The 13,179-nt window shown below is 36.9% G+C and overlaps 1 protein-coding gene across 1 annotated transcript in view; it reads right to left on the bottom strand.

The window, feature by feature from the left end:
• Positions 1-20: 20 nt before the first annotated feature.
• The window catches only part of gnal (guanine nucleotide binding protein (G protein), alpha activating activity polypeptide, olfactory type), a 79,875-nt gene continuing 66,716 nt past the window's right edge, over positions 21-13,179 (bottom strand). Inside the window, exons 6-12 of the mRNA XM_049463621.1 lie at positions 12,175-12,229; positions 9,739-9,812; positions 9,242-9,300; positions 7,900-8,020; positions 7,488-7,618; positions 6,925-6,992; positions 21-5,009 (exon numbers count right to left, since the gene is read on the bottom strand). Of these exons, the coding sequence (XP_049319578.1) occupies positions 4,863-5,009; positions 6,925-6,992; positions 7,488-7,618; positions 7,900-8,020; positions 9,242-9,300; positions 9,739-9,812; positions 12,175-12,229 (655 nt within the window). The 3' untranslated portion in view covers positions 21-4,862. The remainder of the gene's footprint in view (positions 5,010-6,924; positions 6,993-7,487; positions 7,619-7,899; positions 8,021-9,241; positions 9,301-9,738; positions 9,813-12,174; positions 12,230-13,179) is intronic.

Below are 13,179 nucleotides of genomic sequence, written 5' to 3' on the forward strand. Positions count from 1 at the left end.
AATAAAAAACACACACACACTTTCTTTTAGAGGTATTTTATTTGCAAAATTACATTTCTCCCGACATTCTCATTCTAAACAAAGACAAAGGTCTTCTAATGTGCCTCTTTTATTAAAATAAAAATTAAGAAACAACAACCGAAAAAGTCCTTGAAGGCCAGACACAGAGTTTTTTTTTTTTCTTTTTTTCTATTTCTTTTTCTTCACTCAGTCATCATCACTCATTTGAACATGTAGAAGCCTCAGAGGAAAGAGAAATCTAGCCTAACTAGCAGTGCTGTAGCCTCACCGTACAGCAGCCGAGTCAGCACACAGCCCGTTCCAGCACACGGACAGCGGGACCAGTCTGGGACGTTATCTGGAGCTATTTAGGGCACCAGGCAGAGACAAACCGCTTCTAATGGACGAGCCAATCTATCTGGACCTGGCTTCTGTGTGAGCGAGCCGTGGGTCGTTCAGAATAGTCTTCTGGCTGTTTGATCTGTTGGTTTGCCTTTGCTGTGGTGAAATGAATGAAAAGTTCAGACCACTGCCTGAAGAAAAGTGAAATGCAACAACATATCTGGCTAAATATAAAAGAAAAGAAAATCTGAGGGTAGCAGGTGAAGAACAGATTAGTCCAAAGTGTCAAATTCCTGTCAGGACTGTAATGCTCTGACAATGAAGGACGTAATAACAATAAATACATTAAATAAAAACAGTATGATTTAGCTTTGTTTAAAGGTCTAAGTAACTCTTTTTTGTAGTTTGATGGAGAAAAGGAAGGGACTGTTTACACCTGGTCACATTGTGACTAGTATCTGGATCTTGTTCTGATAAAAAAAATGTGTTTACACTCAAAGCACACAAAGTGACTAGGGGTAAACTGGATCTAAACAAGCTACAAAACAATCTTTTTATATCTGATCTGTTTACACCTGATCACACCTTTATGTGACCTTTATCTGAATTATATTCTGACAAGATTTCAAATCCCTATTTACACTTGGTAGTCAAATGTGGCTTAGGTTAGTCAGGCCAAATTTCCTCATCACACAGCAATTATTACTAGTGTTTCAGTCGCATTGGGAGGAGTTTCGTTTAGTTATTAAACAAATCCTGGATACAATGTGGCTTCAGACCATCTCCTAAAGTGGTTTAAGTGATGGGATTTGAATCTGGCATTCACTTGCATTTTTATTTGGTTTAGATTCATCCAGATATAGTCCTGTTACTCATAACAGAAAGAGTGACCAGATGTAAACAGGGTCTAAAGGCACTACAGATTCATTTTTTGATTGATGCCACAGAAGAAAGGCCTTTTGGTTCCATAAAGAACATTTTCTAAGTCTTGAAAAGCAGAAGTGTTTCTTCTACACTGCCTGGCCAAAAAAAGCATCACACTAATATTTAATTGAACCATCTTTAGCTTCGACTGCAGCACGCATTCGCTGTGGCATTGTTTCAATAATCTTCTGCAATGTCACAAGATTCCTTTCAAAACAGTGTTGCTTTAATTTTGCAAAATATATATTCAGTATATTCAGCTGACCTCATTCTTTCAGCATATACTGTTGCTCAACCTAGACCTGACCAACTGCAGCATCAACCCCACATCATTTACTTACTCAAATCCAGGTGGTGACTTTTTTTTTGGCCAGGCAGTTGTATGTCACTGCTCAAAAAAAAATGCTAATTAAACAAAGACTTCTGCAGCACATTTATTTTCTATTATTAAGAATTTTTAAGCATAGATTAATGCAAAAATATATGAAGAAGAGGTCTCTCCCAATGGGTACTAATGCTCTAGTTTGGTGTTTAAAATAGTATTAAATTATTATTTTTTTATTATTATTATTTAAAAGAAAGGTTAATGCACACGGAAGTAAAAAAACACTCATGAGAGTTGTTTATGATCATTGAATAAATAAGTCAATAAAACTGCCCATATACATACACATATATATATCTATTAAAAGCTCTGGAAAAAATTGAGACCACTTCAGTTTCTGAATCTGAATTCTCTGATTTTGCTATTTATAGGTTTATGTTTGAATAAAATAAACATTGTTGTTTTACTACGGACAACATTTCTCATAAATTCTAAAGGAAAATATTCTCATTTAGAGCATTTATATACAGAAAATGAGAAATGGCTGAAATAACAAAAAAAAGATGCAGAACTTTCAGACCTCAAATAATGCAAAGAAAACAAGTTCATATTCATGAAGTTTTAAGAGTTTAGAAATGTAATTTTCAATATTGGGTGGAATAACCCTGGTTTTTAATCACAGTTTTCATGTATCTTGGCATGTTCTCCTCCACCAGTCTTACACACTGCTTTTGGATAACTTTATGCCACTCCTGGTGCTTGTTTTGAAGGCTTGTGATTATCTGTCTTCCCGTTGGTTATATTCTAGAGGTTTTTCATCAATTTTAAGTGGTGTCTAATTTTTTTTCCAGAGCTTTATATTTAATTTAGGTGTGAAGAGGTGAAAATCAGGTCATGGTCTATAACTTTTAACTGAAGCTTATTCCAAAGCTCCAGTCAGACTGACAGCGCCACCTGCTGGTGGTACCTCGTCACGTCACGCAGACAAAGTGTCCCATAAGGATCAGGGCTGGAGGAGAGGCTGTGCTGCACTCAGCGGCTGCGGGGCGGGACGGTCAGTGCCTACATGTTCCGGGACACCCCGCGCTGTCCTGAAGGTTGAAGGGACGGGTCGAGGAACCGCTAATCTCTCTCGCCTTCCTCCTTCGTCCTAAAGTACGCCTATGTATATGCATGGCTATGCATAACGACCTCGCTAGACATTCATAAATATGTATACGCGTAGGCACACACATTCTATGTATAATTGTACATATATATTTATAGAATATAGCTTCTTCTTGTGACTTTTATAAATGTATATGTACACATATATAAATATAAAAATGCAGATGTACAACTTTTGGGCATAAAACAAATGTGCGGGGATGTGGGCGTACACATGCACAACATGCATGCAGGCACACGCAGGCGCTCGCACGCACGTACGCGTACACACGTATATCCCCGCTGTAACCCTGTGCACACGCCTCGCACGCACACGCACGCACACACACACTCACTCGCGCGCACGCACGCGCACACAGTTCATGTCTTCTAAAAAGATGCTTCCTACTCGAAACGTCAGCAGGCTGCAAGTTTGGACACTTCCAATGGATTTTTAAAGCTGTCAACGAGTCCTACAAAGGGAGAGAGAGGAATAAAACAAACAAACAAATAATAATAAAAAACGAACAAACAAACGAAAAAGAAGAAGAAGAAAAAAAACGAAACACGAAGAAGGAGAAATAAAAAGGCATGTACTCTAATATCTGCAACTTCTCAACATCAGCAAGTGGTTAAATTTGCATATTGTATACAAGATTTTTTTGCCTAATTTTCTTTTTATACTAAAGACCATATCATCGTTATTCTTTATAAACCAGAGGAAAAAATGCGTTTCTACAGAGAGAGAAAGAGATCCCCATCAGCAGGCTGTGCTGCGGTTAAGATTTGACATCAAGCTGTACAACGCCGTCAAAAATGTACTTACATCTAAATCCCCATTTACAGGTACAGCCGTAATCAAAGGCACGAGGAGCTTCTACAAGTCAAAGTTAAGTTTTTTTTTTGTCTTTTTTTTTCATTTTTGTCTCTTTTTCAATGAAGTTGTACAAAATAACATTACATTTTGCAGGCCTGTACAAGATAAAGCAAACCTTGCACGTTCCTCCTCAGGATAATAATAATAATTATAATAATAATAATAAAACAACCCCACCCCCCAAAAAATATATTATGTATTTATTTATATATATTTATATAGGACTAGCGCCCACCATATCAAGACACCTTCCCCCTTGTTCTAAGAGAGGTTGGCCAATCAAGTGCGGTGGTTCTCTCTAGGCAGAAAAAAAGCGCCTACTACTGCCTGCCTATTGGCCAAGAGGTGCAAAGGACTACGACGAGTCCCATAAGCCACCACTCTTACGCCTAGTCTGTGCTCATTGGACGATTCCAACAAACCCAACCCACCCCCAAAACCTACCCACCCTCGGCTGTCCCGACAACCCTGCACTCTTATCAGAAAATAAAACAGAATAAGAACAAAGCAAAACACATTCCAAAAAACTAAACAAAAAAAAAGCAAAAACAAAAATTACATACTAAAGAGGAAAAAAGTGGCGAGTAATAAATATGGCGGTGCTACATAGTGAAGTATGCTTCCTGGCCTTCTTGTTTTATAAGGAACCTGATGCAAAGTGCATTGTCCACCCCCTACGTCAAGTATTCTACGAAAAAAAAAAGAAACAACCTTCTCGCAAATCTTTGCGGAGGAGAGGTCAAACGTTCAGACTAACGTGCCTGAAGTTACCACAGGTTTCCGTTAGGTTAGCTGGTCCACGTCCAACCACAGCTAGCAGAAAGTAAAAGAAAAAGTCCTCAAAAGACGGAGAAACTGGAACAAAAAAAGAAACAAAAAGAGTCAAAGAATGAAAACAGGAATGACCTTGGAGTGATCAAAAAAAAAAAGCAATCCGAACAGCGTCTTCAGGTGCTTCACACAGACACACACACACAATCACACTTACACACAAGCACACATACACACGCTCTCTGTCACACACACATGCATACAAACTTTCACACTCTCTCGTGCACCTCACTCTCGTCTCAGAAGTACAGGCTATAAGTAAGGAGAGGAAAAAGCATCAAAGGAGGGAAAAAAAAAAGAAAAAAAAAAAGAAAATCTCATGACAACATTGTCACTTGTCAGTAGTTCACATAGTCCCGCTGCGATCTGGGAGTGGAAAAGAAGCGATCCGATGCATTCGGATCCGGTGGCGGCCAATCACAAGAGCTCGTACTGCCGGAGGTGCATCCTCTGGATGATGTCACGACAGTCGTTGAAGACGCGACGGATGTTCTCCGTGTCCACAGCGCAGGTGAAGTGCGGGTAGCAGTAGTGTTTGTCCGAACCACTCGCTGTGCTGATCCTCTGCAGGAACACACACACACACACACACACACACAAACACACACAGCCCAGGTTAATTTAACATTAGCATGAACACAACAAGCTCCTTATTCAATCTGTCAATCATACATCTCTTCATGAAGATGGACAGAATCCTCCTCAGAACTTTCTACTCAGTTACCTCTTTCTTTCACAGACTCCTCCCATCACAGACTCACTTATCTTCCTAAAACAGTACACTACATGAACAAAAGTATTGGAACACCTGCTCATGCATGTTTTCTTTCAAAATTAAGGGTATTAATCAATCAATCAACCAACCAATCAATCAATCTTTATCTTTAATTGGAGGTAACACATTTTCAATACAGCCAAGCATTTAACTTAACTTAAAGGCACTAAAAAGTATTTAATCAGGTAAGCTAAAATAAACTTCATAAACAAAACAATACAAGTGATATGGTAAATGCATTAGAAAACCAAACAATGTAAGATTTAATCAAGAAGAAAAAATAAATGGATTCGTAGATAGGCTAAAATGTAAAGCAGTAAAATAAAGAGATAAATAATTAGAATAATAAAAGCATAATATAAAAACAAAAAAAACACTTAAGATTATAAAGAAAGTAAATGATAGAAATAAAATCAAAAGCATATAACAGAAAAAATAATTAATAAAAGGACAAAACTAATTAAATACATAAAAAGGTAAAAACCTTAAATCAAAGTAAATCAGGGAATAAAATAAATAAAAGGAAAAAGAGAATAAAATAAAAAAAAGTAAAATGCCAAAAAAGTAAAACATTAAAAATAAATGAGATAAATATACGGTATTGGTTAAAGAAAAAGACAACTAAAACAGTTAAAGCTGACACAGATCCACTGCTCTACAGTTCAATGGGGGGAGGAGTTGTATGCCCTTCTAGCCCACTCTAGCATTATTATTATTATTATCATTTATTTTTTCAATATTTTTCCCTATTTCCTTCCAATTTAGCTAGGTCAATTGTCCCACCCTTTCAGCTGCTACTCAGCTGTTTATCCCCAGCACTAGTGCTGTCCCAACGCCAAGAAGGTAAAGACTAGCAAATGCCCCCTCTGATACATGTGAAGTCAGCCACCGCCTCTTTTTTAACTGCTGCTGATATAGCATTGTCGGATCTGATACATCAGCTCACAGACGCCTTGTGCTGATCAACATCACTCTAGTAGTGATGTGAGGAGAGAGCGCCATCTACCCACCCAGAGAGAGCAGGGCCAGTTGTGCTCTCTCAGGGCTCCGGCAGCTGATAGTAAGCTGCATGACCAGTTTTCAAACCTGCAATCACCCAATCATAGTAACAGCATAGTAGGCAGTGAGTGTCTTAATGTCTTTCATTCTTAAAGATCATGAGTTGGAAGGAGAAAAAAATGGGCAAAAGTAAGGGTCCGAGCAACGTTCACAAGAACTATCCAAATTGTAATAGTAAGACAACTGGAGGTCATAACATCTTCACAGGTCTTGTGGTGTGTTTTTGAGGTTTTGCAGTGGTCAGTACCTGTGCTGATCTGTACCTAGCAAAGCTAAACTGACAATGGGTAGTCGAAACCCACTGATGTGATCCACGGAGGCCTGACCTCACAACTAACAGGACTTAAAAACTAAATTAACAAAAATATGATATACATTGCAAAAGTTCCTATTATTAAAACTTAACAGATTATTTAATAAGTTAAATAATCTTGTAATATTCTAACGTCAATCTCATAGGAAATACTGGATATTTTGTCTTAATTCAAAATGCCATACCATGATATAATTTTAAAAATAAATGTGCTCCAAAGAGTTAAGTGAGAAATGCCCTTAAATAAACACTTTTACAATAGAAAATAGAAGTTTTAAAGTCCTTGATGTAAAAATAAAGTTCTACAAATCTGGAATATATACTGATCATACCAGAAATTCATCCCGGATGAAGAACTTGGCCCTGGTCACTCTCGCATCCTCTCCAGGGTCACCGGTTGCTGAGGATAACAGAGCAGTAACATTTTATTATGTGTATGTAGGGATCATGTGTAGGGATTGCCATTAAGATCAAATCACAAATCAAAGTACAGGACTTTTACACAAGAGTGATATTCAGCCTTTTGTCTGATAATTAAAATTTACTGATGCTAAATGTCTACACTATTTCAGTTTTGCTATAACCACGAGTCACTAACCTCAAAGTCTTTCAAGTCTCTTTTAATAGTATGACCACACTTATTAAAGGCTTGTGATGCACTTAAATGTCTTTCTGCCTCTGGCATTTAGGCACAATGTATTTTATGCACGTACCTGATTAGTATTGTGTATATTTAGTAAATAGGCATACATACTAACTTTTGCATTTAACAGTATCTATGCTTGGACATATTTTTGGACCAACCCTAAAGCAATGTAATTAAAGACCTAATTTTACAACACAACACAAGAAAACAGTTAACACAGAATTGGTTAAACATTGATTTATGCTGTACCTTCGGCCGGGACTGTGTACTGAAGGTACTCAGGGAAGTAATCTTCAAGTTTGGATTTGCCAGCAAGGATCTTCTCTGCCAGCATGTCCTGTTTGTTCAGGAAGAGAATCACCGAGATGGTCCGTAAAAACCTGGAGGAATCAAACAGTGACAGGCAAGATGGTCAGGATCTAGTGATGCTCCCTCCAGCACCACACAAATGTCTCTTTTTTAATAATAGTCAAATGTATTAATGCAGTATATAGTAGCATATCTGTTAATATTATTAGTATAGCAATTACTATTCTATTGCATTTGTAACATGCATTCATTGGCCAGTATTTTCCATATTTATGTTTTTAAAATGTAGTTTCTTGTATTGTAAAAATTTGGAGAATGAACAGAGAGTAAAGAAAGTGAAGATGAGCAGAACCTGTTATTCCAGATACTGCGGAACAGGTCTAGAGACTCGCGCAGGCGGTTAGTGCTGTTATCTTCTCTGATCACCATGTTGTAGCTGCTGCTGGCTGCCACGAAGATGATGGCCGTCACATCTGGGAGCACACACAGTGAAAAAACACATCATTTTAGAGTGTGATTTAGGATTTGATTATTGATTATAGCAGGGTTTCATTAATTAAGAAAAGTTGTACAGATTGTACTGTTTCTTTTGCCAATAATATAAAATGATGTTAATAATTATGAATATAATACATCATTTTGGTTCCTCATGATTATTGTTTGATTTCATCTTTATTTATTGTCTCAATTTCAATTTTATCTAGAAACATGAGAGTCGCTAACTGTCTTTCAAGCCTATTTTAAGAGTATGGCTGTAGTTATCACTTAATTAAAGGCTTGTGATTGCAATTAACTGTTTTACTTAATGCCTCTGACATTCAAACACAATGTGACACAATAGGCACAATTTTATGTATTATCCGCAATTCTGCAACTCAGGCAACTCTTGTCTTGGTTATCATTTATATTGACCTGTTATGTAAATATAATCATGGATTAAGTACACAAAAATATTTGTTTTCAATAAAAAAATAGTTCCAGAATTAAGATTTGATTGGTATAAATATTTGCTGAAATATCATTTCTGAGTGACCCCATGTTCTCCCTAGATAAAAACAATGCAGTGTCATTTTTTTGCATCTCATTTATTTTTATGTTCCACTGATTATCATGCTTTGCTTTTTTTAAATACATACAAAATCTACTCTATATGTAGACTGTTTAGTTATATACATTGGACATTACACGTTTGGGGACACCCCATATTTCTTCTAAAATTAAGGTTTTTATTAAAGTTGAGGTTGTCTTTCCTTCATTGCAAATCTCTCTAATCCTCTTGGAAGGCTTCCTATTGAATGTTGGAACATTGCTGTCAGGATTTGATTGCACTAAAGCTGAGAGAACTTTAGTAAGATCAGGTACTGATGATGTTCTGTATCAGAGAAGCTGCTTCAGGTCGTCTAAAAGTACCAGATGAAGAACTATCTGTATAAAGAACACATTTTAAAATCTAGAGTGTCCCGTTCTATTCAAAGCTTTCTAAAAAGAGTTTATAAATATACTGTAAATAGCTGCTGTAGTTTGGGTGCATATCTGCATTTGACCACTGTGTGGCAGTAGTGAGTACACTTTAATGGGTGCAGCTAAATCATTAAATATGAAGGCGTGTCTGCAAACTTCAGGACATAGAGTTTACCTGTTACCTGCAATTTAATAACGAACTGTAAATCTATAAATCTATACATAATACTCACCATTAAAGCACTGAATCCACTTTCTCCTCTCATCTCTCTGACCACCCACATCAAACATGCTGAGAGAGACAGACAGACAGACACAGATTAAAGGAACTGCTCTGACTGATCAAAACATACTATTTTAAACTGATTTATATTTATTTAAATAAATAAATAAGTTGTCAACTCTGTATTCAGTCAAGTACTGATAACAGGACCCATCAGAATGTTTATATATATATATATTATATACAACAGCGACCCCATGTGGAGAAGCTGGTGAACTGAAATTGCATTCTTCACTCATTTTCATGAATTTGTCTAAGTAAGGATTCACTCTCCATCATGCTTTGAAATTAATGCAAGCTACTAAAGTATCTAAGTAACTAGGCTCTAAATCAAATAATATAGATTTAAAATGCAACATACATTTTAAATTCCATTAGTTCTGAGCAATGCAAATACATTAAACGAAGTAAAATGACATTAAAATATGACATCATGCAACCACTTACTGAAAGTTGACTTTGTCTACTTGAAATCGCGTTTCAAAAATCCCTGAAGTCAAAACTCGGCACCTAAGCAAGTCCTGAAAAGGAGAGAAGAAAAGAAAAAAAAATCAGATCCAGTGCTTTTAGATGAGGAAGTTCAATTCTTCAGAATCCGGGGCAGCAGTGTGTTTTCACTAATACTACAGGTCAACTGATACTAATACTGTACTGGGACTAATTCAATACAAGATAACATTAATGTTAATACTAACACCACCAGAGTGAGACAAAAACCTTGTATGTCCATGTCCAAATTGAGAGTTAAAAAAAGTTGTACCTCCCACTAAAATTATCATTATTAATGTATCAGTAGGAAATGCTTTTGATTCTTTAACACAAGGCTACTTTCATATTAGTCAATATTTATATTGTCCTGTTATGTAAATGTAATCGAGCTGGATTAAATCAACTAAAATATTGGGATTAAGCAGATAAATCATGGCAGTATGAGAATGAAACAGGTATAAATACCTGAGAGTCATTTTGTTAATGTAACCAAACAGAGTGACCTTGTTTTTACCCTAGATAAAGGTGTTTTTTTTAATCTAACTGACTTTATGTTCCAGTGATTATCATGCTTTGTACAGCACATACCAATACAGAAAATTATATTTAGATATTGTCTATTCTATGGGTTGATTTTCCTGAAAATGTGAATCTCTATTCAAAATGCTTTGTCGTCCAAGGTTAGGTTTAATCCCTGTTTGGGAAAATGACCCTATATATGTTATTTTGACATGTGTAATCAATGTCACACAAAACCTTGTATGTGTAATTACATACAATCATCTTAATCTGGCAGTTGTTCTTTACATTAAGCCAACATTTTGTGATTAATGGGCCAATAGAAATGTTGAAAATTGACTTAAAAATAATTAACACATTAAAATTTCCACTGTAAGGTATTAAAGTTTTTCCTTCTCTTGTAAAGTCGGCCTTTTGGAGAAAGACATTTCGCATTATAGTGAGGATATACTCTTCTTAACCCCTTTTTGCCTAGAATCAGTGGAGGACTGTGATCGGGTGCAGTAGGGGGCACTGCAGCTAGTTAAGGGACAAAGATGTAGGCAGGAAGAGGGCTGTTTCCAGTGAACCACTGACCAACCAGCCTGTTTTTAACCTATTTAAGCTTACACAATGTAATTTTACAAAAATAAACATTTCTTTAGGGATGTCTTATTATCTTTTGTACCAGATTATAAGGCGCATTTTAAGTGAAAATAGTAAGGAACAACGTTGTCGCCGTGTTTCCCTTCTAATTAGGAAACTGGGGTAAGCGCCTAAGTAAACAAAACTGTAATTCTTAAAAAATATATATATTTCAAAGTCAAACAAGCACTGGATGGTAATCTAAACAGATTTTTCTCATAAAAATGTTTAGTTATGTGAGTAAAGCGCTTTCGTTTATTTACAGTAAGCTTAGATTTTCAACATTTTTAACAGCTATTAGTGCTTAGCGCTAGTAAATGCCGCCCGACAGCGCTACACTGAGAAACCCTTAGTGTTCCTGTGAGCCAAGGCAATATAAGCTATTGGTTACTCCCACGCAGCTTGTTTTAACACAGGACATTTGCAGACTACTGTCCAATAATACTCACCTCTGAATGTCAAAAGAGCTAGTGCTGTGGTTAGCAGCTAATGCTAATACTGCTCCAGCCTTATGTGTGGTTTTACTGCTCTTTACAACCTGACTGGAAGAATTCATACATAAAACGCACCAGATTATAAGGCGCACTGACGATTTTTGGGAAAAACTAAAGTATTTTAAGTGTGCCTTTTAGTGAGAAAATTTAAAAAATTTTTTGGGCAGCTGGGTTGGCACTGGCCTAAAGTCTTAGTTACTAAATACTAAACATTCTAAGTCTTAAAATACTTTGGAATCATATCTAAAGCTGTTTTTTACTCTGGTCCTGGCGGCCCACTGCCCTGCATGTTTTAGTGTTGTTTTTTTTTTTTCTTTTCCTAACCCACATCATTTAACTAATCAGCTGATTAACAGCCCAATAGTATTTAATGTGAGTGCGTTAAAACATGAAAAGCAGTAAAAAATTGCAGGAAAGTGTGACCTAAGGAACTCTCGAGGTCTAAGTGTGCTCATCTGTCCTGCAAATTTAGATTGCATAGACATGCATAGACAGTTGTTAGTTACATTTGACCAGAATTTTATAATGAATGGACCAATAGAAATGATCCAAAAGGATTTGGACTAAAATCTTATTACCCTGACTTCCTCTGAACATCCTTTTATCAAATTTCCATCTTGGAGATAACAAGGTTTTTGCATCACTGAGTCAAACATACACTCTGTGTCAATATGGCAACAGAGGGCTGTTAACGTCAGTGAGCTGAGATATAAACCATCACAGGTAAACACGCCACTTATTATTACAGCACCCCCACCTGGTCTGTTGGTGTGTAGTCGTTCTGTCGTACTGAGTCGATTCTGTCCAGGAAGCTGAAAGACACAAAAAGAGCAGAAAGTGTATTAATTAATGACCAATACACACATTTAAAACACATACATACACATGTACATAAAACATTCTAACTCTATCTAATTCTATTTAATGCTTTATAAAGCCCAGATCTGTAATTGACGTAACCTACAGGCTCGTGTGTTTGTACTTAAGGAATAATTCCTAGATCAGCTGTTTAGCTTCTTCCTGCCGGGGAATTCCAACAATGTTTACTGCTGCAGGGTGACGTTTAAACGGCCTGGTCGAACGGCCCTAAGGTGGGAATTCCCTGGAACCGAGGGTCGTGGCATAGCTAACTGACCTACACATTGACCTTCGGACCCCTCCTCACAGGCACATACACCTCGTACACACACAAACCCCTGCCGCGTTGCCATAGCTGTGCGCACTGTTGATATAATGTGTATGAGTGTGTATATATATGTGCGAGAGACCACCCAGGCATGCTGTACGACTCTGTTTTAGAGTAGAACGATTTCATAGAGTGTAGGGAAGTGTGGTAAATCACACAAATCCCACACAATCACACAAAGACATACAAAACTGTACTCGGTTTCATTATGTCTGTTTAGATTTAAAAAACACATGCAGTACATTATACACCAATCAAGTATGTTTTTGTTTCTACACCCATCATTTTCTTTACATACATTATTATCTTCATTTTACCCTGTTCTTCAGTGGACAGGACACAACAGGACCACCACTCAAAGCAGGTTTTAATTAATGGTGGTAATTAGCATGTGTTTGTTGTGCTGGTACAAGTGGATCAGACACTGCAGCAGTGCTGCTGGAGTTTTTAAACACGGTGTTCACTCATGGTCCACTCTATAAGACACTCCTACCTACAGCTGCTCCACCTTGTAGATAAAGTAAGGTCAGAGATAGAAGCTCTGACTCTTTTGCTGCAAAGCCTATGGGATGGTGT

Source organism: Astyanax mexicanus, chromosome 1, assembly GCF_023375975.1.
Source record: "Astyanax mexicanus isolate ESR-SI-001 chromosome 1, AstMex3_surface, whole genome shotgun sequence".
Taxonomy (NCBI): domain Eukaryota; kingdom Metazoa; phylum Chordata; class Actinopteri; order Characiformes; family Acestrorhamphidae; genus Astyanax; species Astyanax mexicanus.